The sequence below is a fragment of the Hyperoodon ampullatus genome (genome assembly GCF_949752795.1).
Source record: "Hyperoodon ampullatus genome assembly, chromosome: 1".
Taxonomy (NCBI): Eukaryota; Metazoa; Chordata; class Mammalia; order Artiodactyla; family Ziphiidae; genus Hyperoodon; species Hyperoodon ampullatus.
In genome coordinates, this window is record NC_136914.1 from 60,204,144 (window position 1) to 60,231,917 (window position 27,774).

Below are 27,774 nucleotides of genomic sequence, written 5' to 3' on the forward strand. Positions count from 1 at the left end.
CCATATGCTCTTCAGGAATGTAACCACAACTTTTGGTAAGGGTTGCTGTTCGTAAGGCAGCAGAGTACAGCAGATAGGAGCAGGGATTCTAGATCCAGACACGTTGCGTTTGGATCCTGGTTGTCACTTACTGTGTGGCCTTGGACAAGCTAATTCACCTTTCTGAGCCTCACTCAGTTTATTCATCTATAAAATGGGAGTGATTCTCTACCTCATAGAGCTTTGGGGAACATCAAACACAGTACCATATATAAAATACGTACAACAATTCACATAGTGTTCTCTGTGAACTAGCTAGTACCTAAGTCCTGCCTCAGTGCCTGGTAGGAACTCAATAATTGGTATGGATCAGTATTGTAAAGTGGCCTGTGAGTTCCCACCCTCTGCTCTTATCTACCCAGAACCCTGGGAGACTTGGCTCAGGGATGAGCAGAGCCCCATCTACCACCTGCCCTTCAGTCCTCTGGAACCTAACAGAACCAGGGGAGCCCCACATGGGGAGGCTTTCTCCAAGGGAGTCAGGATGGTTTGGTACAGCTCATCCCCCCTCCTGGAGCAAACTACCCAAGAACAGACCTCCCGGTAGGAGAGCGGAACTGTCCTCTTAAGGGGAAGACAGTATTTTAATAGCCTCCATGTGATAGGAAAACCGGTATTGCTGTTGAGGAGGTGCGGGCCGAATCTTTGAACTCAGGGGCTCTTCTTGAGTGAGGTGGGCAAAGTGGTGCGAACTCCTCAGCCCTCTGCCTTTGGCTTTGCCGCCTTCTCTTCTGGGTTCTGGCTGGAGTGCACGCGAAGAACTTGTGCTTTCCCAGTGTTCTCTGGCGGGGGGCGGGGAGGGGGAACACAGCAGGCAGGAGAGCATGAGGGGCCAGGCCCCTACCTGGGAGCTGCCCAGGAGATCTGGGGAGACCCCTTCTCCCCGCCAGGCCCTGGTGGATGTGTGCGTGCCTGGGTCAGGCCAGGCTTCTGCTCGGGCTCTCCTGGCAACCTGGGAGGGGTTGACTCCCTTCCCCCAGCCTCACCACCCTCTTCTACATCCAGGTCACAGATGTCTGAGCAGTACCTACTCTGTGTCAGACACGCTGCCCGGCACACAGGACCCTTTACAGTCTAGTGGGGGAGAACAGTGTACATCGAGAATACCTGTCCTCTCCTCTCCCCTCCAACCTTCCTTCCCCTTCCCCCGCACCCCGCTCTGGTCTAAGGTACCCCCTCCTCCCTGGTCTCCCTCATCCCCTCTGGGACCCCACAGTCCATTCTCTACACAGCAGCCAGAGGGGTCCCACCACACCCTGCTGAGAACCCTCCAGTGAACCCCATGCTCTCTTTATGAGACCACATGCCTGGCCTTTCCCACAGGCCGGCTCTGCCCACCTATCTCATTCCTTACCACTGTCCCCAACCCACAAGGCTCCGGCCACCCTGGCCTGCCTGCTCTTTCACCAACACACCTGGCAGGTGGAAGCCCTGCTCGCAGGCTCTCCCTTGACCCAGAGAGAGCTGGATCCTTCCTGCCTTTCGGCTCAAGGGGCCCTCTCCCCACCCTGCCAGTCCTCCTGATTCTGCCAATCGCCCTGTCATTTTCCTTAGGGCACCCATCTGCCTCAGGTGTCTTTGTGGTCTGCACTCCTCTCCCTAGGATGAAGCTCCATGGCGGCAGGAACTCGTCTCCAAATTCTCCCCCAGTGATCCCAGAAGCTAGCACTTAGGTACTAATTAAGGATCTGCTGAACGAATGAGTGGATGGATGGATGGATGGATGGATGGATGAAATGAGCTGCTTCTTTGGGCAGGGCCCCATCTCCAGGGGGTCCTTGTATCCCCTGAGGAATCTAGCCTTGGTGGGCCTCTGTGAGCCCCCAGTGACCTGCTATGTGGACTCTTACCTGGTTTTTCGCATTTTAATAGAGGTGGTGTCTTCGTCGTCTTCAGGGATTGGCTAAAACCAACACAAGGAGAGGCTGGGAAGGTCAGGCTGGAGCCATGCAGCCAGCCGAGTGGCAGGGTGGGCAGGGAGGTGGCGAAGGTGCCCCAGGGACAGGCAAGAGCCACCCCTCCTGAGAGCCAGCAGGTGTCTGTCCAGGGATGTCCCCACCCCAAGCAGGACCCCAACAACTGTGACTCCATCGCCCACTGTGGCCACAGGGAACCAAGACCCTTCTGTAATGAGCTGTAGAGAGGCCACTGCACCTGCCCTCCCTTGGCCTGCTGCTTCCCTGCAGACGGGAAGACTTCCTGTGTGAGTGGAGAAGACAGAAACTCTGCTTCCCTAATGAATTACTGAGGAGCATGGATAACATTCATATCTTGTATTGACTTTGCACTCAGCAAGCCTTTTGATGCACCCGATGTAATTTTTCCTCCCTATGATTCCAGGAGAGGGTATTTTGAGAAGGTGAACAGAGGCTCACAGATGGGAGGTGGCTTGCCTAAGGTCACAGTGAAGCTGCCTTACCACTGTGCCACCCCTGGTCTCAAAGTGGAAAAGAAAACCAAGTCCAGGGCCAGAACAAGCACCCACACCTTCAGCACATCCAAGCCAGCACAGCACGCCGCCCCCTTCTCACCAATCAGCCCACCCGCCCTCCAGCCACTCCCAAAGTTAACATTCCCTAATGCTTCCCATTTCTGACTTCCACTCCTGACTTTCCCCACCCTCTCATTTGCTTGTTCAAATCCTATCCATCCCAGCAGTGTCCCCAGGCGCTATCAGACATACTTAGGGGACTGTTGGAAATACACATCTCCGCGTTCACCCCCACCCTACTGTGTGACAATCTCTAGGCATCTGTCTTTTCAATAAGCTCCCTGGTGAATCTGAGCGCTGCTGGGCTTGGAAGTCAGATAAGCCTAAGTCTGAACCCCAGCTTTTCTGCTGCCCAGCTGCGTGATTTGGGGCTGTCATTCAACTGTTCCTGAGCCTCAGTTTTCTCATCTGTAAAATGGAGGTAATACTGCCTCCGTGGGTGGCTGTATGGACTAGAAATGTGTTAAACACCCAGCGGTGTCAGGCAAACATAGTGGGCACTCAGGATTGCTGGTCCCATGGCTGACACTCAGGCCCCACTCCCCCGCTGTGTGCGGACTTCCCTCATCTTCCCTTTCCCCAGCTCATCATTAATCCTTCTCTCCAGCCATGCAGAGGACTTAATACCGGCATAAAGGTACTTCTGCCTGCCTTGTGTCACCATTCCTTCTCTGCTTGTGTCTTCCCAAAGACCAAGAGCTCCTGGAGAGATAGATGGGGCTTACCCAGCCCTGTCTTGCTATAACTGACACAGGTCACCCCCTCAGCATCCCCACAGCTGGCCCCTGGAGTCTGGTCTGGCAGAGTAAGCTTTCAAGCCGCATAGGTAGAACTGCGGGGGGGGCGGTCCAGGGGAGAGCACGGGCCTCTTCCTCCAGGACAGGCTTAGACAGCCCAGGCTCTGGCCAGCACCGGGCTCCCTCCTCTGGCCTCCACTGGCCTCACCTGGGAGGACAGGTGGCTGAATGTTAGGGAGGAGAGGGGCAGCTGAGGGGTGCGAAGCCCACCTGTAGGGTAGCTGTTGCCTCTCTTGAAGTGGTTCTTGAATTTCCTGGAGCTGGTTCAGGAGTTTTTCTGCTGGGATGGAGACTAGGGCCTGGGGAAGGAGCTGAGCCACTGCTGTCTGCAGGAGGCCTAGTGCCACGTCTTTCTCTGTAAGCACAGGCGGGGAAGAATCCTCAGGGTCAAGACCTTGGCCCCCATCCTGCCGCCAGGTGGGAAAGTCAGGGAGCAGGGCCTCCAGCTCTCCTGCCCAGTGGGACCAGACGGCTCTCTCTAACCATCTCACATTCTGTCCTCGGGGGCCCGTGGGGAAGGCCACACTTCTCTGGCCCCTGTGTGTGCAGCGTGCCTCGGCCTTCCACACCTCTCTCGAGTGTACCTGGTTCTTGGTCCACCTGCCACCACGCCCCCTGGCCCCCTGGGAAGCCTGCTGGGGACCCGCCCTCCCCCCACCACTCTCCCGTCCAATCAGTTCTCTGACTCTCATCATTCCTCACCCTCCCACTTAGATACACCCTCCACCTCCCGCCCCAGTGAGTATGTGTACGTCCATTTACGTGTTCATGTGCACGTGTGTGTGTGCTCTTATGTACGTGCATTTGCATCTCTGTGCATGTGCGTTTCCCACAGTGGTAGATTAAAGGCCGAGTCTGCTAAGTATGGTCTTTGAATGTCTCCCTCCCAGGGGCCGAGGCCTGCGGTCAGTGTGGAGGAGGCGGTCCCCTCTACGGAGCAGGGTCCTGGAAACCCTGCTGAGGAATGTGGAGGAGGGAGCAGTGACATTGTCTAGCTGGAAGAGATTAGTTTGGGGCTCCAAAAAGGAGGAGAGGCCCCCATGTAAGGCCCTGGGGTGGGAGCCGAGTGACACCTGAGTCCTGCAGAAACAGTGGACACAGCCCTCAGCGGTCTCCACTCAGATGAGGTTCTGGGCCCGGGACTGTGTCCTCACCCTTGGGGGGCGCGTAGAGTAGCCAGAACTGGATAGCATTCAAGGAGTCTGTTTGCAGGATTTGAGAAAGCAGCTCCAGGATCTGTGGGCAGGAGGACAGGCCGGGGTCAGCTTGGCTGGACAGCGTGTTGTAGCTGGCTGCACAGCTGCCTCCCCCGTGAAGTGGTCTCCCAGAGCCCTTGCTTGGCTAGACGGGTCCCCACGATGGTCCCTGCCTTCATTCCGCATGGGACTTTACACTTTGTAGAAAGCTTTCTCTGCCTACAGCCCTGGAGGAAGATTCTTAACCTCCCACTGGGCAGATGAGGCATCTGAGGCCTCGAGAGAGGAGGACACCTCGCAGAATCACCTCAGAATCAGACACCTGGACCCCTCATCCCTGAGCCCTACTTGGGCTGGTTGTACCCCAAAGTCCCTCACTGGGAAGGCAGGGTCAGGGCTGGCCCGTCAGCTCCTCAGAGACGCACCGAGTCCCGAATGCTTGGGTCCTTGGTGTGGGGATTTCAGGGACCCCATGGGCCTCCCTTCCCTGAAGTTCCCAAGTTCAGAGATAGGAGATGTTAGCAAAGAGGTGGGGTGATCCCCGTGGGCGGCCTGAGGGTCGGAGTCAGCTGGTTCTGTGCCCTGCTCGGCCGGGGGCTCCTTCCCGCCCAGAGCCGTGTGCTCTTCGCTCCCAGCCGCCTTCTCAGCCTTCTCAGCCTCCGGCATCTCTGCTACTTCAGGGCCCTTTCCCCACAGCGTCCTCCAGTCAGGGATCGTCGGCGAGACCTCCAGCTGTGTCTTGGAAGGGCGATGGGGCTCCCTAGGCCAGGCTGCTGCTGGCGGCTGTGCCTGTGTGGAGCTGGGGCCCACGGGGGGAGGCGGAGCCCCCGGAGTCCTAGGAAAGTGGGGTTCCCTCAGCGCTTGGTGGTCAGTCTCCCCAGGACCCGAGGGGCGCTGTCAGTACCCAGCAGGTCTGCCTCATCCCTCGCAGAGCGGGAGCTGGGCCGGGCCTCTCCCCAGGCCTGTGACTGCTAGGCTGCCCACCCTCACCCCCGGGTACCCGCCCCCTGAGGTGACCCCCGCCCCCATCTGCCCGGGGTCCCTCTCCATTCTCCGCATCCAACTTACCTGCCCTGTGCCCCCTCCCCACAGGACCTGAGAACCTACTTCCAGGGAAGGTGAGGCCGCCCTATGGTGGAGAAAGCACTGTGTTCTAGTCCCTGCTATGCTGCTCCCTCTCCGGGGACCTGGGCCATGGGCTGTCACCCAGCAGGGCCTCAGCCTCCCCATCTGTGGAATGGGGTCCTGTCTGCTCTTATCTATTCCCTGAACTGTCGTAAGGCTCCAAGGGGACTGCGTGCTTTAAAGCACTGGTCACAGGGAAGGTGCCAGGATGCTGTCATGGTCTGGCCTCTCCTGGAGAACGTGTGCGCCTTTGAACAGAGACTCTCACTGCCTCGCCCACCAGCACGACCCCTGCGTGCCTCTCAGGCCCCCATGGGGCACTCGAACACGGAGGAGGGGGCTTTATGCTTCGCTGCAACACAGACCAGATGGCTCCAGGGTGTGGGGAGGTGGCTGCAACCAGCCTTGCAGGCTGCGTGGGGCAGCAGGCTGGGCGTGGTGAGGACACGCCAGGCAGGGCCTCCACCTCCAGGCTTCTCATTCCACCGCCGTGGCTCCCTTCGCTAACACGTCCGGTGCCGCAGCTGGACCAGACCTTGTGACAACGTGTCCATGCTCCCAGTTTGGCTAAATCATGGAACTAAGGTCCCGAGAGGGAAAAGGACTTAGAGAGGGAAAGGCTCAGACGGAAAGCTAGAGGCAGCTGGGGATTGGAATCCAGGCTTCTGACTCCCAGGTCTGGGGTTTTTGAGCTTCGTGGTCTCAGGCACAAGGCTCCCTGGGAGAAGCCAGGCTTGAAAGCAGTTTTCAAGGGTCCTAGTTGGATCCCTGTGAGCCTGGGAGCAGGTACCACCATGTTCTCTGCCCTCAGACTAGGGCCTCTGTAGGGTCCACAGCCCCCAACCTTCCCAGTGCCTCACCAGCAACTCCTGATCCTGTAGGATGAAGGTCTGGTCTCCTCCATCTCTGCTCGCAGGGTGGTTTCGTATGCCCTGGCAGGAGTGGCGGCGGGCCATGGCCCGGGTGGAAGCAGGGATGAGCCTACCAGTCTCTGCTGAGTACTTTGCCCCCTTCTCCTGCTGAGGCTCCTCCTTCTGCTGGGAAAAAAGCAGCCAGAGACTTTAGGCAGAGAGGGAGAAAGAGGAGAAAGCAGAGGGGACAAGGGGGAAAAGAAGAGGAGGAGGCCAGGGACCCAGGATATCAACCAGGCCAGCCCGACCCTGTCCTAGACCCCTCTTGCCAGTGGGGCGGCCCTTCCATTATAGCTATTGCTCTTCCTGCTGGAATTTCATTGAATGTTGGCTCCCCACCATGGTTCTTGGGTGGTCCTTGTACTTCTTCTTGGGTAGGCCCTCCCCATGCCCCTCCCCCCAGCCCATCAGAGATTTGAAAAGAGTATCCTGCCTTGGTGTAGGATACTGTCCCCCACAGCTTGCCATCCTTTCTTTGCCCTGGGAAACCTTCCTGAGCCAGGCCTGTGGGCACAAGGCCTAGGACCTCCTGCCCCTGGAACTCCAGTTAAAACTGGTAGTATCCTTCTCCCCATTTTAAAGATAAGAAAACTGAGACCCAGACAGCTTAGCTGAGTTGCCCTGAGTGTCACAGCGAGTTAGCTGCAGAGCAAGGATGAGAACTCTGTCGCCCAAGACAAGGGCAGGACCAGACTCAGCCACAAAGGTCTGGGCCTGTCCTAGGACCAATTTCAACCACCTTCAAGCTGCCTCCCACTTGTCCTTATTGGTTTAACAGCAAATAGCACCCAGGAGGCCACCCCCGTTCTGTCTGAAATTCTTCAGGGATTTTCCACTCCTTCTCAGATTAGACACGAAACTAAGTTCAGAAATGAGAAACAAGCTGATCTTGCCTACGTCCAAAGTCAGCCCTTCTCCCACCTTCTCCCTCAATGCTGCCCACTTGTACCCTGTTCTTTAGCCTTCTGGTCTCTAAAGATGCCCTGCATTTTCCAGCTTGTGAGCCTTTATGCTGTGTGCCTCCACTAGGTACGCCTCTCCCCATCTGCTTCTAAACTATGAGCCCTTCTTGGATTTCTCCACCTGGTACGTTCTGTCCTCTGAACCCTCACTGGGACCCTCTCCCTTGGGTTGAATTCATGGGCCCCTTCCCCTGTGCCAACAGTAGCGCCTCTCAGGAAGGCTCGCTCTACGCTGATCTGCTGGAAGCCACGTGGGAGGGATTTAGTTACAAAGGAGTGAGTCCATTTCATCTCCTCTCAGACAGCTGCTTTGTTCTGCACCCACCTCCTTGCTCTTCAGCTCATTCTCCTTGGTGAAGACGGCCACCCGGGAAGCCAGGTCTTTCAACTCCTTCTTCCAGGCCTCTGGAAGGAGGGGACGAGATCCGGCCAACTGATATCTGGGGCTCTCCTCCTTGCCCTCCCTGTACACTGGGGGTGGGGAGAACTGTAGGTGGAAGAGCCTCCTCTCCTCCCCGTCTTACTGCCCTGCATCTTAAAGGGAAGGGTAGTTTCACAGGGGAGGTGGTGCCCTTGAGGGAAGGAGTAGGAATCACACCACTGGTGGGTTGGTGGGTGTGGTGGCTACTGATATTGGTGTCCTAGCCTGTGGCTTTACTGGGAGATGCTGGAGAACGTTTGGCTACATGTACCAAGATGTTTGTGATTTAGTCTAGCTTTGCCTCTTTTTTTTTGCGGTACGCGGGCCTCTCACTGTTGTGGCCTCTCCCGTTGCGGAGCACAGGCTCCGGACGTGCAGGCTCAGCGGCCATGGCTCACGGGCCCAGCCGCTCCGCAGCATGTGGGATCTTCCCGGACCAGGGCACGAACCCGTGTCCCCTGCATCGGCAGGCGGACTCTCAACCACTGCGCCACCAGGGAAGCCCTAGCTTTGCCTCTTTTAGGAGCCCAAAGCCAGGACAGAGATTCAGTCGATATGCTGGGGCAGTGACTCCTGGCGAGGCTGGTGACGAGCACTGCAGCAAACCTTCCAAGCCCCTCCGCCCCTTCCCCGGGATCCTCCCCGCCCTTAAGGGAAAGGGAAAGGCTTGGCAGAGCAGAGGCCTCTGAAATGATGCCCTCCCCCTCCGCCCCCCAACACACTATCGATGGCTGATTGTTCTGATTGGCTGGTGCCTGAGCACACAGGTTACGAAATACAGTATTTCCAATACTGTTCCTGGCTAGAGCAGTAAGTCACATGACTGTTGCCCAAATCTGCTTGTCCTCTGCTTGTTATGACTCCTCAGACACATCAAAGCCAAGCAGGGGTGCATTTCTGAGGACCTGGGGTTGGGGAGTAATGCAAATGCAGCTGCCTGAGGAAATAAGGAAAACAGTGGGGTTCCCCATCAGACCCCACTGACCTAAGAGCAATGGCCCTTTCCTTCTCAGGCACCCACCCAAACCAGGCACAGGTATAACCCCAAGGTAGAGGGGCTGTGGCCCAAGTACCCACCAGAAGCAAGCCAGGGATCCCGATTGGACTGCGGGTCTCCAATGGGGGCCGAGATGGTGGGCATCCCGATCAGAGAGCGGGGTAAGAGTGTGGCTTGAGGTGAGGCGGCCAGAGAGGACTTGTCCCTGACAACACAGACAGGCTTCCTGGTGAGATCTGTGAAGGGTGAGAGGCTGTGGGAAGGGGGGCCTGAGTGGACCCCAAGAACTCCGGGGGGCTGGGAGGAGGCTGGTGATCAGGGGCAGCACTTGGCCCACTTCGTCCAGTAACCACAAGCCCCAGAGATGGCGAGAGCTGGGAGGGCCTCTGTAACCACTGCGACCTTACCCCTGGGGACACTTAGAATGGCAGCGAAAGGATGTGCTCAGGGTCACGCAGTGAGTCAGGCAGAGGTCAGACGGGAACCCGGGCTTCCTGAGACCCTAGTCCTGGGGTCCTTTCGGTGTTCTATGACAGGGCGGTGAAGTGCAAGTGTGAGCACACAGAGGCAGGCAGCTTAAAGAAGGGGATGTGGGGACGGGGGCATTAAGCCACAGTTTGTGATGAGAGGGGCCTGGACTCAGATCACAGAGAGAGACCCTCTGGATAAAACTTCATGCCATCTGTCGGGCTTGCTGGGCTGAGTGCAGGGCAGCCTGGAGGTGGTAAGAGACATTTACATGTGAGGACCCTCTGGTCTAAGGTTTGTGTGATGTTATAGCATCATTAGTTAAGCTTTGGGGAACAGCGTGGTTAGGACTTACCGTGGGTGCTCACTCTGTCTTCCTGAACACTTTCCTTTGGTGCCAGGACCTCTCACTCTCCTGGGTCCTCCTAGCTCACCAGCCGCTCGGCTACTGCTTCCTCTTCATCTCCTCAACCCCTTAGCCTTGGGGTCCCCAGGTTCATGCCAGGTTCTCATCCCCTGCATCTACATGGTCCCCTGATGATCCCATCCAGCATGCCACTTCAAATACCACCGCCATCTGAGCGGCTCTCACGTTGGCATCTCTGCCCCAAATGGACCTGACTGCCTACTTGATACCTCCCCTCGGACTTCTAAGAGGCATCGCACATGTTGCATCTCCCACGTCCCAGACCAAACCCCTGACCCTCCCCACCCTCCACTGGCCCCTTCTGTGGGCTCCCCTGTCTCAGCCAGTGCAACTCCAGTTTTCCAGTTACTCAGGCCAAACACCTGGGAGTCAGGCTGCCTCCTCTCCCCTCTCGTACTCTGTTTTGAATCTATCAGCAAATCCCGTTGGCCTTACCTTCTGTATATCTCTAGAGCAGGGACACTAACTCCTCCACTGCTACCTCCCCAGTCCAAGCCACCATCCATTCAAAAGCCAGTAGATCCCTTCTGCTACTTCTTTGCTCTCAACCTTCCAGTGGCTCCCGTCTGACTAAGTGAGATGGCTTAAGGGTGACCACGGTGAGCTCCAAGGCCCAAGCGATGTGCGCCCGGCTGCCTCTCTGTTGCATCTCCTTTCTCCCCACTCCTGACTCTGCTCCAGCCACACTGACTTCCTTGCTGTTCCTCCAACAGAGCCAGGATGCTCTTGCCTCAGGGCCTCTGTCCTTGCTGTTCCCTCTGCCTGGGACACTCTTCCCCTGAGATCTACATGGGTCATGCCCTGTCTTCCTTTATTCTTTGCTCAAATGTCATGCTTTTGGTCAGGCCTCCCCGTATAGCCTTGGCACTTACCACATCTGACACCTTATCTACTTCCTATTCTTCCCCACCAAAGAGATGGCTCCGTGAGGGCAGGGACTGTCTGTCTCGCTCACTCTCATAACCCCAGGACCTAAAAAACTGCTTGACCCATAGTTCACACTCATTAGATATTTGGTGGATGAATAGCGGAGTGGATGAAATGGCCTGAGTTAGACAGGAGAGTGCAGCTCTGCAGGAGAAACTTCCTCCCTTTCTCTGATTTGTAAAATGGGAGAATCGGCAATGACGTAAATCCCGTAGGGCTCGGCAGTCTGCCCTTGGACCCCCGCACCCTGCCCCTGACTCAGGTCGCGTCTTGGCTCGGCCAAGCGCGGGCTGGGTCCTCCCTTTCCTGCACGCCTTCCCCTGTCCCCACCTCCGGCCAGGCTCTGGCCTTCCCCAGCCCTACCTTGGATGTGGGTCACGTGCTGGAGCTGGGGGTGGAGCCGGGAGAAGAAGGGGTGATGGCTGAGGTGGCCGAAGCGGTGGGCACCGAGAGTTTGGGGCTTGGAGGTCCTCAGTGCCTCTCGGATCAGCTTGAAATCCACGATCCCTGGGATCATCAGTTCTTTCTGTGGCCCGCCGTCCGCGTGGCTCCTTGGCCTGCACCCTGACTTCTTCTCGGGTTTTGGCTCAGCCCTTGGCCTGAAGGAGAGGGTCAGGGAGAAGCAAATGGAGCCCCCTGGCAGCGGTGCCCACCTGAGCTTATTAGAATCCATTCCTGAGATGCTCTGAAATCTGGTTTCCGGGATTTCACCGCCACCCCCGTGACACCAAAGCTGACCCTCCCCCAGGGTCCTTTCCCAGCCATGCCATCCAGCCCCAGGGACCCTTCTGTCTTCCTACGATGCCTGAGCAGGGAGCCAGGACCCCAGTTTTCTCTCAGAAACCATTTCTAAAGCCAGAAAGAGAAGCCATAGACCCACCTACTCATCCAAATACCTGGACTGGAGCAAAGGTACATTATATACACCTCCAGGGCTGGGGGGCTGACCCTAGCATGGGCCTCTCCCCAAGCCAAACTGTTGGCAGCCCAAGAGAAGCCAGCTATGGGCTGTCACCCTCCCCCTTTGCCCTCAGGGGAAGTTTTGGCCCAGACTCAGCGTCCAGGGGCCAAAGCTGGCGCCAAGGCCAGATTAGGCCAGCGAGCCCTTTTCCCGTGGGGGCCCCTCCCGGGAGATGCAGAGGTGACAGGGCGGCTGTCAGGGCTGCGTCGCTGCAGGGAAGCCTCAAGCTTTGCTTCGCTTCGCTGGAGACAAGCGTCTCAGGTTCTCTGTCTTCCACCCGCACCCCTTCCCTCTCCTGAGGACGCTGTGCTTCTGCCCCTGGAGGAGGCGATGGAGTAGGTCCAGCGAGGATCCAAGGTGGGCTGCTGTCCGCCAGGGGCCTGGTGGGACCCCCTGCCTGCTCACTGTCTGCTTTCCCTTCCGGTGGTCCTGGCTGAAGGGAGTCCCTCTGGAGGAGTATAGATGGACTCTGGATATGCTAAGCAAGGCGTTTTGCCCCGGGACCCTCTGCAGATCTCGCTGACCAGGCCCCTGAGGTCCCTGTTCCGTCCTCGATTCGCCTGTAAGGGGTCTGGGACTTAAAGAAATAAAGCAAACCTTCTCTGAAAGTCGCTGTTAGCTGGCTTCCCCTACCCCCAACTAACAGGAGAAGTCAGCTCCTGAAAACCCCTGGAACTTCTGTGCTCCTGCCCCCTGCCTGTGACTCTCTCCCTACCCAGGAGGGGCCCTGCTGGTGACTTTGCTAACTCAGGCCTGAGAACCCACTGGGGGCCTGGCTGATGGCAGTGGAAGGTGATTTCCACTTGGACCCTCAGTTTGCTGAGTTCCTTTGTCTTCTGCCCACCCCGGCCCCCTCCACCTCCTTGGTCAGCAGGGAAGGCATTTGGGACCTTACCTCGTCAGTGGATGCTCTGCCAATTGGGTCCTCACTTCCGTAGCCATTGTAAGGCATCTAACAGAGTAAGGACCGGTGAATTTAATACTAGTGTTGAAGATGGATAACAGGAACTCTTGTTGACTGGTAGTAGGAGTGTAAACCGGAACAGACTTTAGTGGAAAAAATTGGCAATATCTTATAAAATTGAACATTTGCATGCCATATCATCCAGCAATTCCTCTTCCAGAAATATACCCCAGAGAAACTCTTACAGATATGCAAAGGGGGCTATGTGTAAGGAATTCAAACCAACATTGTTCAAATTAGCAAAAACCTGGTGACAATCTAAATGTCCAGTGGCAGAAGAATAGATAAATATGCTGTGGTCCATTCAGACGATTGAACATTACATTGCAACAACAATGAATGAACCACAGCTACACACAACAACATAGATGAATCTTACAAATGTGATGCTAAGTCCAGGAAAGCAAGTTGCAGGAGACCATGTAGCCTGAGATGCTTTTTAAAGATAAAGTTCAAAAGCAAGCAAAATTAGAGGACTTCCCTTGTGGCGCAGTGGTTAATAATCCACCTTCTAATGCAGGGGACGCAGGTTCGAGCCCTGTTCAGGGAACTAGATCCCACATGCATGCCGCAACTAAGAGTATGCATGCCGAAACTAAGGAGCCAGTGAACCGCAACTAAGGAGCCCACCGGCCTCAACTAAAGAGTACACGTGCTGCAACTAAGGAGCCGGCGAGCTAAAACTAAGGAGCCTGCCTGCTGCAACTAAGAGCCGGCACAACCAAAATTAAAAAAGAAAGAAACAAAAAGCAAGAAAAATTATCATAAATGTGAAAAAACAAGAAAAAAAAGCAATGAACGCTAAACACAAAATTCAGATAGAGGCTATTTCTGAGGGCAGATGGGAAGGGGAGGTGGAGAGGAGAGGAGTAAATATGATGTGTTGGCGGTGGTGTTCTAGTTCTTGGTTTGAGAAGTGCATTTACTGGTGATGACACGAATGAAAGATAATAGGTGTTAAAGCCAAGAATTGTGATTAATCTAAATCTATGGATCTGTATATATAGTGCTGGGGTTGCAGGTGCCAAGGATGGGGTTGAGGCAGGAAATCAGTGCATTCTGAGAATTAACCGTCTGAGTCATAAAACCTGCAAGGGACCCCAGAGATCCCCCAGGGCCAGCCTTCCATCAGGTAAGGGTGGAGGGGAGTGGACAGCACTGCCTGAGATCGGGTAAGAGGAGAGAGTTTGAGATCAAAGAGCAAGGAGCCAGGCATCCTGAGTCAAAGTCTCCTGATCTTTGCCTAAAGAGAAAACCAGTTGGCAGGGCTTCCTTTGAAGGAAGTTTGGACATCCTTAATGATGGGGGCTAGGCTCTAGAGCACTTAGATGCTGCAGGGTTGAGGACAGGGCATTGGGATGCCCCATACCCACCTGTCTACAGGAAAAAGATTCGATAGAACAGAGACTTTTAAATACTTTTGACGGTGACCATAGTAAGAAACTCATTTTTACATCATAACCCAATTCACACACACAAGTGTGCATGCATTTGTGTGTGTATGTGAAGCTGAAGCAATTCTTACCCTTGTTATATATGATGCATACTGATAGTTTCATCCTATTTTTTGTTTTCATTTTGTCAGTGTTAGATGCAAACTATTAAGTTGATTTTATAAGCCACTAATGGGTCATAGCCCACAGCTGCTGTGAAGAGGTCAACAGAGCCTCTAGTGCGCCAGGCCTGCCTTTTCCAGAGCAAGCCAGGCTGGGGCCCCACTGCATCTGACCCTGACCTTCCTTCCCTCTCTCCCTGGGCCCCCAGCTGGCCAGGCACAAGGGGCCTGAAGGCTGACACCAATGCAGAGACAGAACTTCCCTTTTCCCCTCTTGGCCCCTCTGGGTCCTCCCCCAGGCCCTGGGCTGTCTGGAGTGCCCATTTCCTGCCCTGTGGAGATCCCTGGACTCACGGAGGAAAGTGGCCGCTATAGCATGTGGGTGAGTAGCCCTTGCTGCCCCAGCAGGAAAGAGCAAAAGGACACATCAATGGGAAGGCTCGTCAGTTCTGTGGGTAAGCCTGTCGCTTTGTGACTGCATGAGCCAGTGGTTGCTAGGTTACCTTGCCCCACAGCTCCAGAACCCACTCCCCAGCACCCCTCTCCTCACCCCCATCCAGCTCCTCTTACCCTTCCTGGTGGGTCAGGAGGGCTCACTTGAGGACCTGCTCGCCCTCCCTCCAAGCTCCCTTTCTATCTCCCATTCAATGGGGACCAAGGGAGAAAATGAGAATCAGGGGCTGGTTTCAGCCAGTGAGCATCAGGCAGAGAGAGAAAAACTGGCCAAAAAGTTTGGTTGGGCTGGGTGCCAGCTCTGTCAGCCTCACTGGGCTGTCTGCCACCACAGAGAGGGTCTGTCTCCATGCGTCCTATTTCTGGGGATTGATTGGCAGAGAGCTGTCTCTTAGATGGAGAGGAGGAGGCTGCCAACAGGATCCAAAGCATCCCTGCAGCCCTACTCTAGGCAGGTTACCTGGGTGGGAGGACCCTGGGCTTTCAGTTCGGCAGGGGTTTCCATGGGATTCTGACACTCCCTAGATATGTCACCTTGAGTAAGTCGTCCGTACTGCCAGAGGTGTGGAGCAGTGGTAAGAATACTTGGTTCCAATTCCAGCTCTACTTCCTAGCTATGAGGCCTCAGACAATTTACCTGATGTCTCTGAAATACATCTTGATATCTAGTGGTATAAAACTTCATTGGAGAAAACTATTTTTTTTCTCCACTCTGAATACTTCTGACACCAGATGTATGGGTTTTTTCCCACACCAAGCATTTCCCCATTTCAGCAGGAACCAACTGGGTGTCCTACAAGTTTAACTTAATTCTGACACTGTCTGCCTGAAGACAGCATCAGACCCCCCAGGTTAAGGGCCCAGTCCCACAAGGCTGCCCCCATTTCAGACACTGAAACTGAGTGTCCCACTAAAACTAAGTTCCCTTACTGAGTTGATGATTAATCTCTCAATCCAAAACTTTATTCCCTTTCTTGTCTGCTCTGACCTCAATCCTGTGCTAACTGAACACTCATCGACCAGGGGCAGATGACTAAAACTGCTGTTGTCGATAACATGATAACATCGTTAATGTACTCAGGTTGCTACTATAGATATCATCATCAACAAACAAACTCAGATTGTTTCTCCAGGGAAGGTGAGATAACAGGCCCTTGAGCCATGGACCACCTGGCCAGAGAATCCAAAACCAGAGACATCCTGAGCCCCCAGAACCTGAATGTCACAGAAATGTCACCTGATGATGATTAATCCCAGCCGCTTTGTTCTTATCCTTCAAAACATCCCTCACTCAAAGACCAAATGGAGTGGATCTGAGACTTGTCTCCCACTCCCTTGCTGGTTGTGATGCTATAAAACCCTTACTTTGCTGCAAACACCCGCTGTCAGAATTTGGCTTTCTGTGGCTGCAGGCACATGAGCCCTTATTGGTAACACCACCAGTCTCAAGTCCAGGTTGTCATCTGTATTTCTGACTGACCAGTGTAAAGTTAGGGTTCTCACGATCCCCTCCTCAGGTTTGAAAGTTTGCTAGAATGGCTCACAAAGCTCAGGTAAATATTTACCTATGTTTACAGTTTATTGTAAAGGGTATTATAAAGGATACAGATGAACGGCCAGATGAAGAGGTACCTAGGTCAAGATCCCGTGTACAGGAGCATCTTTCCCTTTGGAACTGTGGTGTGCCACTCCCAACATGTGGACCTCTCACCAACCTGGAAGCTCTTCAAACACCATCCTTCTGGGTTTTTATGGAGGCTTCAATAGGTAAGCATGATTGATTAAATCATTGGCCATTGGTGATTGAGTCCACCACCAGGCTTGGTTTTGACTTGTTTTTATAGTTGTGAGGTTGTTTCCAGAGACAACATTGAGCAATCCCCTCAGGACCTTTTGCTGTCAACCAGAGACTTTGTAGTACTTCCCCTGGGGGATGTAGCCAGGATCAGAAGCAGGCATACAGCAATAAACAACTTGCTTTAAAGGACTGAAATTATTTGTATATTGGAGGGACTGGTAAGGATATTTGACCAAAATGAGTTTTTAATTGAGTCTAAGATGATGCAATAACAAGGCAGTGTTGAGTTAGATGTTTGACTGGGCAGCCAGTGGAAATGGTTTAAACATTTGGAGTACGTGAATTACATGAGAAGTGGATAGTAAGAGTGGGTATTTGAAATATGTCTGAATGAGTGGATTCCTTTGCAGTGCCCCCTGCAATATCTGTCCCTAAGTGGCAGGTGTTTCCTTGTACCCCAAAACTGAGTGTAGCAGTTCCCTCAAGCAGATACACAAGGACGAGCTTCAGGCTGCTTTTGCCCACCATGAAGCCAGTCGGCAGTGGACACCAGGGCTTTTGGAGGCTTCCCGACCCCAGTCACTGCTCCAACAGTTGGACGATCAGAGGGGACGTAAGGCAACTAGGAGTGGTCGTGTCACCCTGCCCTTCCCATTCCTCCTTTGTCAACCTATTGAAGTGTGGGGCTAGTTTGAGAATCTAGGTGTATTAATTTGCTAGGACTGCTGTAACAAAGGACCATAAACAGGGTAGCTTGAACAGCAGACGTTTATTGTCTCACTGTTATGAAGACTAGAAATCTAAGATCAGGGTGTCGGCAGGCCCGGTTCCTTCTAAGGGCTGTGAGAAAGAATCTGCCCAATGCCTCTGCCCCAGACTGGTGGTTTGCTGGCAGTCCTTGGTGTTCTTTGACTTGTAAAAGCATAGTTCCCATCTCTGCCTTTATCTCCACATGGCATTCTCTCTGTGTGCATGTATGTGTCTACATCTACCCTTTTTAAAGGACACCAGTTATATTGGATTAGGGGCCCACCTCACTCTAGTGTGACCTCATCTTGACTAATTATATCTGCAATGACCCCTCTTCCAAAGAATGTCCCATTCTGAGGTACTGTACTGAGAGTTAGGACTTCAACATATGAATTGTTGGGGGACATAATTCAGCCCCCAACACTAGGGTGGATATAAATAGCCTCAGCATGAATGTAACCACTCTATTGGTTACTGCTACAACCAACTCTATTTTGTGGGAAATGATCAGGTCAGAAAGAATCCCGTGGTTAAGGGAGAGGTACCCCAATCCTGCTCTAACAGGTTAAAGGTATAGCCCACTAGACATGGGTTAGTTTGTCTTGAGCTATGAATGTGACTTTTCCCCTGGGGCTGCTAGCTTGGTCACACATGGCAGCCTGCTGGTCAGGGCACAGGGTGGACTGTAGTTCTGGGAAGCTCCTTTTACTCTGTTTATCTCACTTTCCAAGAGTCCATCTTCTAAGCTCATGCCCTTGTTCTATCCTAGAACCAACTGTCTTCACTCTGCTGAGATGAAAGCAAAAGCCTGTACCTAGTCTGCCATTTGGATCTTCTTCCAGCCATGCTCTATACTATGTGGAGGAATTGTTTTAAAAAACAAATGTGATACGGTCAGCTCCTTGATTAAAAGGACCTCAATGGCTGCTTACTGCTCTTTCGATAAAGTTAGAAATACTATATCCTACAGGGCCCTGAGGTCTCAGGACACTTACCATCTCCATCTAGTTCTCAGTTGCATTTGTTTAAAAACAATTGAATTGGCCATACTCTGTTTCTTGATAGGGGTGCTGAACACTGATGTTCACGCCGTGAGTATTCATCAAGCTCTACTCTTTGATTTGTGGACTGGTCTGTTCATATAGTATATTCTGATGAAAAAACAAAACTTCAAAACAATTGAGTAAGTTGCCCAAAGTTCTGGGAGTTCCTTAGTCATATTCTTCTTTATGACCTTTTAGATCACTTGACAATCACTATGCAACTACGAATTTCTTTTCTCTCTCTTGGGAGAGAAAGATGGAATTAACAAAGAGGGGTTGATTCAGCAAGTTACATCATGGTCACAAGACAGATTATGCAAATTGAAACAAGAACACAACATGGTCCTACAATATGTTTGTGCTCTTTTTGTCCAGAAATTATGCTGGCTTGCTGTTTCCTGTTGCTAACTAAGGATAAAGAGTCATCACATGTTGCGTTTGCCTGCCATTCTACTTAAAAGTGCAGCACCCATGACATCCTGCTCCATGCCCCACCTTTCTATTTCCCATACTGGGCTTTGCTTCTTTTTCCATAGCCCTTGGCACCTTCTAACTTGCCATATAGTTAGTTATTCTGTTTATTTGTCTGTCTCCTTCCACTAGAATGTAAGTTGCATGACGGCAGGGATCTTTGTTTTGCTCAGTGATTCATTCCCCCACCCAGGATACTGCAACCTAACATTAAATAGTTGAATGGATGAATGAACGAGCCTGAGGTCTACATTCCCAAATGGTAACTCTCCCATTACCTGCTTGGGCCCCTGAAGTCATGTGCATTTGTACACCTGCCCTAGACATCTGCCCCTACTGACCTGCCTCTCCCTCCCCTCCCCGTAACTCTTGCCATGGTGCTCGCTGGCCTTCCTGAGCCCACCTCTGGGCCTCGGCATATACAGTTTCCTCAGCTGGAACACTCTTCCTGCATCTCTCTGCCTGGTTAACTCCTGCTCAGCCTCCCCTCTCAGCTCACGCTGTCCTTGATCCCTCTGCCTCGGTCCATTCCCCCGAGCATGGAGCATGGAGAACAACTGCCCTTAGTTTAAAAAAAAAAAAAAAAAAACTGGGGAAAATTTCTTTAATTTTGTAAGACATAAAATCTTTTCCATCTGCTTGCAGAGATGGACGCCCTCTCCTACCCTGACCCTGAGCTCGGGATATAGCTGCTGCCCGCCCAGCTGCCCAAAGCCCAGCTCCTCTGAGTGAGTCAGTCCTGGAAACCAGTTCTGCAGGGCCAGGCAAGGAGTAACCATGGGTCAAGGTTACTAATTGGCCCCCTGGTCCTCTGTTTACACAGGACTTATATTACTCTTCATTGCATCCCATCTGTGTCAACACTGAAGGGGAGGGAGAGGGAGAAGGTGCTGGCCTCCCAGGGCATTCTGGCCACACCATGCATCCTCAGCGCAAGACCAGGGCAGACACCCTCTCCAACAAAATAACTCTGTGATCAAGGGCCTCTCCTGGGACCCTGAGCACAGAGAAGTAGAGTTTCTAAACAGAGGCTTCTGGGAAGTATAACCCAAGTAGGGCATAGAGAATTCTAGACTGACAGAGTTGGAGAGCAGCTTCCCCTCTCTATCCAATTTTGAGCTCCGGAAATTGAGACCCAGAGAGGGTAAAGGGTAAATCCAAAGCCACACAGCATGTGAGTCTCAAAGCCAGCACGAGAACCTATAAGTTTCATCATGTTTTATGGGCCTGGGCTTCTAGAGCAGGAATTCTAGGTTCGGTTTCCACTAGCTGTGGGACCAAGGCATAGAAACTGATGAGAATGGATAGAATTTAGCAACTTTTATCTGGGGATGTTCAAAATACAGATGTTTGGGCCCCACCCCTCATTCACCAGGGAATGTAGGAAAGCCCTGACATGGGATTTGGAAAAGCTCCTTGGAGGTTCTGATGTGCCATGCTAGAAGGGAAGGACAGGCCGGATGATGCTGGAGTCCCTCCTAACTTGACAGATATTCAGCTGTAGATATTAACATGAGGCTTGTGTTAGTGTGCATTCCTGTTTTCAGACCTCAGTGGGACAGCTGGGCTCCCTAGAGGGAATCCCAAAATTTTAAGAAGTTTTGGTTGTCACAATGATGGGAGTAGTTCTGCTGGCATTTGGTAATGGTGATGGATGCTAGATGTCTCATAATGCAGACATTGCAAAGGCAGTCCCTCACAATGAAGAACTGTCCTGAGTCCTACACAGTTTTTTGTTTTTTTTTTTTTTTTTTTTTGCGGAACGCGGGCCTCTCACTGTTGTGGCCCCTCCCGTTGAGGAGCACAGGCTCCGGACGCACAGGCTCAGCGGCCATGGCTCACGGGCCCAGCCGCTCCATGGCATGTGGGCTCCTCCCGGACCGGGGCACAAACCCGTGTCCCCTGCATCGGCAGGCGGACTCTCAACCACTGCGCCACCAGGGAAGCCCTACATTTTTTTTTTTTTAACATCCTGCCAGAACAATCATGTAGGAGAAAAACCAGTTCATAGTCACATGGGCCAAGAACTCAATTTCACTTTCATACAAGAAAAAGTGGATTTCTTTAAAAACATGGTTTTATCGAACACTCTTCCTGGAACACATCTACCATGTTGAAAGTTGCAGGTAGGTTATCCTTCATTTTGTTTGGAGCTTTATCAACTCTTAATCCATCATTTTGGAAAATCACATCACCCATGGTAATGCTGCTCACATAGTACTAGAGTCAACAAGACAACACCTCTATACTGGACTGCATTTGTAGCTTTCCCGTTCAGAACAATTGTATGTAGTTGTATAAAAATACTAATTCAGCCTTATTTCAAAATGGCAAATATAAAGGAAAAAATGACAACGATATTAAATCTTATCTTCTCTTCAATGCATACTTATCCATCGTAAGTTCATGCATCTGCTAACTTCACGTAGGATTTTTTTCTGATGGCTTTCAGTTTTAAAGTTAGGACACTATATTGCTATGTAGGTAGGTAGTCACCCCTGTTTACGACATATATTTTGTAACGCCCATAAACAAGGGGTGTTGGGTTTAGTTGGTTTGGGTCTTACTGATCTACAAACACCAAAACTCTGCAGGAATATGATAGATCTGTAGCTCTTGGGTAAGCCTTGAAAAGGCCTAGGGTACACTCAACGGGGCAAGGGGCACGTTGAAAAGGCTAATCTACCGTCAGGATCAGGTCCTGATGGGGATTGAGCCAGACCTAGAGCAACGAGGTGAGAGAGAGCTGGGCTTGCTTTAGCCGGTCACAGAGCCTAGATTGGCATCTTATCTGAACTCCATCATGCACATGGTGGAGGAGGTTAGACTAATAGTTCTTGAGTGCCTACTGTGGATCGGGCCCTGTGCAGGGTACACATACCCACCCGCCCTCACAGTCCCAGGGTAGATGCTATTAAGCTTTGTTTTTCAACCAAGGAAGCCCAGGATCAGTTAAACCCACTCACCTGAGCCCACACAGTGATCTCTGGGTAGAGGCTCGTCTGCCTTCAAAGCTGTTCTGTCATCGCAGGCCCAGCTGGTTTCCTTTTGCCCAAGGAAGTTTGTATTTATTTGGTTTTTGATAAGCAGTCACTCTCTGGTTTTGATGCTTTGCTAGGAGTGATTGTGTAGCCTGGATAGCAACAGGGGGCTTCCTCAGGAAAGGTGGGCTTCCTTGGGAAATAACTTGTTTCTCAGGATCTGGCCTGGCCACTCTGACTTTTGGCTGAATTGGCACCTGGGACGTGTAACGCAGTGATCCACTGCACCTTGCTCTTTATCCCAGTGTGGCAACCTCTGGGCATGTGCTCCCTGCCCTGGCCGGCTCTTAGCACCCTTTTCCCCAGTGGCCGGTTCTGTCATGATCATCCCAGCCTGCTGTTGGGTGGTTTCCCGCCCCTCCTTGGGCAGGGCGTTTTAGGCTCCATGACCAGATGTCCTGCAGGGGGCTTTCCTGTGGGCCATTCCTTCCCAGGGGTGGTTTAGAAGCTGCAACTGTCCTGAGATCTGCCCACAGCCCTGTCCTAAGCTGAGCTTCCACAGAAAGTCCCCAGTTGGGTGGGTTGGGGGTGGCGGTGTCAGGGTCAGGAATGGAGGCATGATAGCATGTTCATGCTTTTTAGAGTGGGGACTGTGTGCTTGTGTGTAGAGGGAGGGGTGTCACTAACTTGGCCGTGGTTAGCTGCCATTTTAAGCAGAACCAGATTTGCCAGCATGGATTATTTTAAAAGAAGCCACGTGGGGAAAAAAGTCCAGACTATCTTCCTCCACATTCTGCCCCCTGCCATCCCCAGCCCTCTGTCATCAGCAGGTATTTCAGTTCTCCCTGGTCCCCCATAGACCTTTCTAATCCTCCCCCAATCTTTTTTTTATCCTGGAAGGCACCATGATGGCACCAAAGGCCAATTTGGGGAGCATTAGTTCTCCTCTTCACCCTCATACATTTTCTTCATCAACCTCCTTAAACCGTCCCAAACAAATGCACAATCTTAAAAAAAACACTGTGCTTTCTCTGCAGGCAGGGTGTTGAGGGAATTGCTTCTCAAGTTTTATTGCGCATATATCTCACCTGCGGATCTTGTTAAAATGTAGATCAAGATTTGGTAGGTCTGGAGTGGGGCTCCAGGAAACTGCATTTCTAATCATCTCCCAGGTGATGCCAGGGCCGCTCACTGGGAGACCACACCACGAGTATGGGAGCCCCAGCACCCCACCTCTGCCTTCCACCAGCCATCTGAGCCCCTCCTTTGTAGAACTTCTGAAGCCCCTGCTGTGCGAGCATCTGGGGGGAGAGGTGGACGTTTGTCCCCTCCTTAGCCATCACTCCTGCTTTGGCACATCCCTCTTTTCTCTGAACTGTAATTCTCTCTCATTTATATCCCCTTTGCTCTCTGCTCTCTTGCTTTCTCCCAAGGGCTCACCAATATAGCTAGGACATGTGAGTCTGATAGTCAGTGGGGACTTTGCTCCATTTTGTGATTCCCCCTGTGAAGGCTGAAGTTTTCTTTCTTAATCCTCATGCATCTTTTATCTATGGTCGTTTTCTAGTTGATGCTTCTCTTGTCATCCCTGATGTTAAGCTGCAGTCAGAGGGAGTTTGGGGAACAGGAGCAGTGGGCCTGAAGTCTCACCCCTGCCCCCCTCCCCGCACACACCCTCATCCAGGGCCCTTGGGCTCTGCCAGGAATTGCCAGGAGTCATGTTCTTTTCCCGGCCTTGGTTTCTTCATGCATATATTATGGGGTTGAACTGCAAATAGTTGAAGGCCCCTCTAGCTCTAACATTCTTTGATTCCAATTCATTAACAAACATATTTTAGGTCCTTCCTACAAAATCTGAAGACTTCACTTCCCATCCAAACTCCACTCCATTCTCCTGTGTGTCTTTGGGATGATCATTTACCTTCTCTGGGCCTTAATGTCCTTGTTTACAAGTTGAGAGATGATGAGAGTCACCTGATCTGGGCAAGTTAGGACATAAATATGGCCTTGGATGTAAAGTTGCCTTAGCATAGTTCTTGGCAAAGTAAGTATCTTAGCTTAGGCTGCTATAGCATAATACCACAGACTGAGTGGCCATAGACATTTATTTATCACTGTTCTGCAGGCTGGGAAGTCCAAGGTCAAGGTGCTGGCAAATTTGGTTTTGGGTGAGATCCTCTTCCTAGCTTGCAAATGGCTACAGTTTCACTGTGTGCCTGCATGACCTCTTCTTTGTGCATGGAGAGAAAGAGAGAGAGAGAGAGAGCGAGCGCCATGACAACATGGGCAAGTCATGAAACTGACTTAATAGTTAGTTCTCCTGGAAATGAAGGGTGACCTCTGTGATCCTGGTGGGTGCTCTCACTTGAATATCAGATGACTCCCAACATTGCTCACGAAAATAAAGTAGTATTGGTAGCATTTTTGCCCAACACCTATAGTCACTGTTATCCATTTTTGTGGGGAGAGGGGAGGATGGGGATAATATTTCCAATAAGGGCGTTTTCCTGTCGCTTTTCTTCAGGCATCGTTGACCTCGATGGAAGTCTCCAGGAAGGAGAAGGAGCAAATCTCTGAGCCACTCATTAAAATCGCAAAGGCCTCTCTAGAGACCCATCTTGAGTCATTGTTATGGATCAGTTTGCACAGTGCTCTGCAGGCTGACTCTCTCAGGGGCTCCAAGTGACCAAAAGTGACCAGCAAGTTGGTTTTTAAAAACGGAGACTGAAGAGGCTGGGTACCCTCTGGGGCGGGTGCGTTCCACCTTCTCGGAAGGCCTGGGCGCCGCCCCCGCCAGGCCAGCAGGCGGCGCGCACGCGCCGTGGGGCCCGGAGGAGACAGCAGGCCTGGCGCCCAGGCCGGGGCGTGCGCGTGACCGGCGGCGGAGCCGCGCACGCCGGGGCTGGGGAACGGGGCGGGCACAGTGGGAGCCATTTCCGGACGGGGCGGGGAGGGGCGGGGCCGCCGGCGGCCGGATCTCTAATCTCGGCAGCGGCGGCAGCAGCGGCAGCGGCAGCAAGAGACGCCGCCTGGGGAGCTTGCGCCCAGCGGCCCGCGAGTCGGTCTCGCGGTGAAGAGGAGCAGGGCCGGCGAGACAGTGTCCGAGGGAAGGAGCGCAGAAGCTGGCTCCCGGCTGAGGAGGTGGACGGGGCCGCCGCGGACCCGGAGGAAGGAGGAGGGTCCGGGCTGGGGAGAGGGAGGAGTGTCTGGACTGCGGGGGGTCCTGTTGCGGGGGGGTCCTGTTGCGGAGGGGTCCTGTTGCGGAGGGGTGAGGAGTGCTGGAAGGGCGAGGAGAGGAGGAAGGGCCAGGCCGGACCGAGGGGCTAGGAGCTCGGGGCGGGCTCGGGTTCGGGCTGAGGGTAGGGGCGCCGACCACCCGAGGTCTGAGTGAGTGCAAGGTTCGCGAGTGGGTGGGGGAGGGCGCCAGGGCCGAGAAGGAGCGGGGTCCGAAACTCCACTCGCCGGCGGGGTAGGAGTGGTCTTGGGGTGGGCAGGTTTGCTGGTCCTTCGCAGGGGAGGAGAGGGTTGTGGGGAGGGAGGGATGAAGTCGAGAACGAGGCCTACCTGTTTCTAAAGGGAGTCCACCGGAGGCTGGACCCTGGGACTGGACTGCTTGTAGCGTCTGCTCCTCGGCCGGGTTAGTTTGAATGGGCGGGGCTCCGGGCCTTCAGGCCCTGGTCCGCTGCAGGCTGGGCGTTTCCCCCGGTAGCTACCTGGGGGGATTGCTTTGTGGGAGGCTGGCTCTGGAAGCGTTTGGGCAGCTGTGGGAGGGAAGCAGAGTGCCAGCAGGATTCTGATTCGCTGCTTTGGGGTGCTGGGGTGGAGTGTGAAAGCTGGGAGTGAAATCTGAGCTCTTAGAGGGATAGAACCCTTTCTCTGAAGCTCTGGCGAATCTCGGCGGGCCGCCGGGACCGTTTAAACCGTTAGAAGTAAACAAACGTGGTGTTCCCTTTTGCAGAGGGGAGGCACTGAAAGGACGCCTGGAAGAGGAAGATGCCGAGTACGGACGTTCTGATGTTGGTGAGTCCTTTTTGCATCTATTCTCCTTGTTGTAAGTCACTTGTCGTTTACGTTTTTAGTCCGAAGGATGAGTGTGTAGATTTCACCTCTGATGCTTGCTTTTGGTAGCTAAGAGTTTCTTCCACCTTTTATTTTGGGTTTAATGATTAAGATGGATAAGTGACTGATTTAAGTGTATGTGTGTGTGTGTGTGTGTGTGTGTGTGTGTGTATATATATATATATGATGAATATGAAGAATCATTTTCAAAATTCTTGAAGTTGATTTTAATCTCTCCTTTCTTATACTACCAGAACAGTTTTAAAACTTCTATTAAATTTTGTCTGGATCTGCCGTGTATTAGTTTATAAGTATTTGTTTCCCAGACTAGAGTTAGGATTCCCTGGAAGGCAGATATCTTGTCTTATTTGTTTAGAGATGATAAACACCTGTCATGGTGCTTCTTGTATGGTGAGTTGTTTAATTGCTTAATTGAGCTGATTTGAATTTACTTTCTTCTGCTGTGCTGAGGGGTATGCCTGTTTTGGTAGAGGCTGTTTTTTTCTCCTCTCCTCTTGAGATCTTTCTGTGCTGTTTTTTCACTGAGCAGGGAAAATACAATTGCCAAATGAGTGTTTACCAAAATGACGTTTTATTCTTGGGACATTCATGATTCCATAGAGGCTCTTTATTGATTTTTATTTTTTTCATAGAGGCTTGTTAGTGTGAGGATTGTGAGGAGCCTGTGGTTTTCAAATAGCGATGTAGAAGTGTCTGCGTTTAGTTTTGAATAAGTCACTTATTTGAATCTGATGTCTTTTTGTGCAAAAAAAAACATTGATTTAAAACATTTCCTTTCCCTCTCTTTACAGTTCGTAGTTGGTAGCTGTCACTGGGAAACTGGTGAAAACTAACAGTGAGGTTTTTTTAATATCCAGTGCTGATGTCCTGTAGTGTCAAAACCTGTAAGGTCTGCAGGAGAGATTAAGAGGGCAACAAAGCTGTGATTAATTCTGGTTTGAGGTGGGGAGCAAGGATGATTTTTAGAGACATAGATAAATACTTGGTTTATCCACAGGTTCAGATGAAGAGTTTACCTAGAATAGTGTTTTTTGCCCCAGATTTCATGGATTGTCAGTAGATAATAAATTGTGTTGTGTAATTTCGAATTCTCATTACGAGAGCAATATGTTAGAAGAATTGGAAACTATTAATAAGCAAAAGGAAGCAACCCCCAATAATTCCACTACTCAGAAATAACCACTCTTAGCACCTTGCAGAATGATTTACAATAATTGGCAATTTCTGTTTTCTGTTTTATAAAGCAGTATGTATATGTAAATTAAGATTCCTGAATGTCAGTAGGATATAACTCCATGCCCAGCCATGTGCTTATTACTTCATGGGGCTGTGGGCTCCCTTTAACAGCCTGAGCAGTGAGTGCTTTTATTCAGAACGTTAACTTTGGAATCAGTTTGAAGTATTTCTCTAGCTATCACCACTAGTTTTCACTTCCTTATTTGAAAATCTAGATGTTTAGGGGTGTTGCTTTGCTCCTTGGTGTAAGCAATAAATTCATATAGATAACAGCTGGCCCTTGAATCATCACTCTCTGAAGACACTGTACATGTTGCTTGAGGTGCTCTCTCTGGAAAAGTTGTCCTTCTTTCTTTGACTGTCCTGTGCTAAATGGTAAAGAACCAATGACCAGGGCTGGGCTGTCAAGGGGGACACTAAACTGTAATGATCTGAGTTCAAGGTGTTTCTCTGTAGTTGCTTTGTACAGTATGATGTGTTAGACATGTTCTTGGTCCTCTAACGGGGAAAAAAGGACCCCAGTTAATAGAAGGTAACCTCAGTGTAGGGTAGCATATGGTAGAACCTCAGAATTACAAACAACCTTAGAAGTCATATGATGCAACTTCTTTCTTATATTGTACCTGAATCCTTTTTAGACTATCTCTGCTAAATGAATATCCAGTCATCCATACTTTCTCCTGGGAGAGTAAGATGGGCGTAAGCTAAGACATAATATGAG

General features: G+C 52.0%; 2 protein-coding genes across 2 annotated transcripts in view; one reads left to right on the forward strand and one right to left on the reverse strand.

Annotated features, from left to right (window-relative positions):
* Positions 1-735: 735 nt before the first annotated feature.
* On the reverse strand, positions 736-12,664 carry TBATA (thymus, brain and testes associated; the record flags this gene model as incomplete). Its single annotated transcript, XM_079697376.1, has 9 exons — positions 736-821; positions 1,890-1,942; positions 3,538-3,682; positions 4,482-4,563; positions 6,509-6,685; positions 7,847-7,926; positions 9,020-9,175; positions 11,125-11,360; positions 12,618-12,664. The coding sequence occupies 9 exons, from the start codon at positions 12,662-12,664 to the stop codon at positions 736-738; spliced, it is 1,062 nt and encodes a 353-aa protein (XP_079553502.1).
* Positions 12,665-25,730: 13,066 nt separating this feature from the next.
* The window catches only part of SGPL1 (sphingosine-1-phosphate lyase 1), a gene marked incomplete at its 5' end in the record, with an annotated part of 49,809 nt that continues 47,765 nt past the window's right edge, over positions 25,731-27,774 (forward strand). The window contains one exon of the mRNA XM_079707834.1: positions 25,731-25,757. Within this exon, the coding sequence (XP_079563960.1) occupies positions 25,731-25,757 (27 nt within the window). The remainder of the gene's footprint in view (positions 25,758-27,774) is intronic.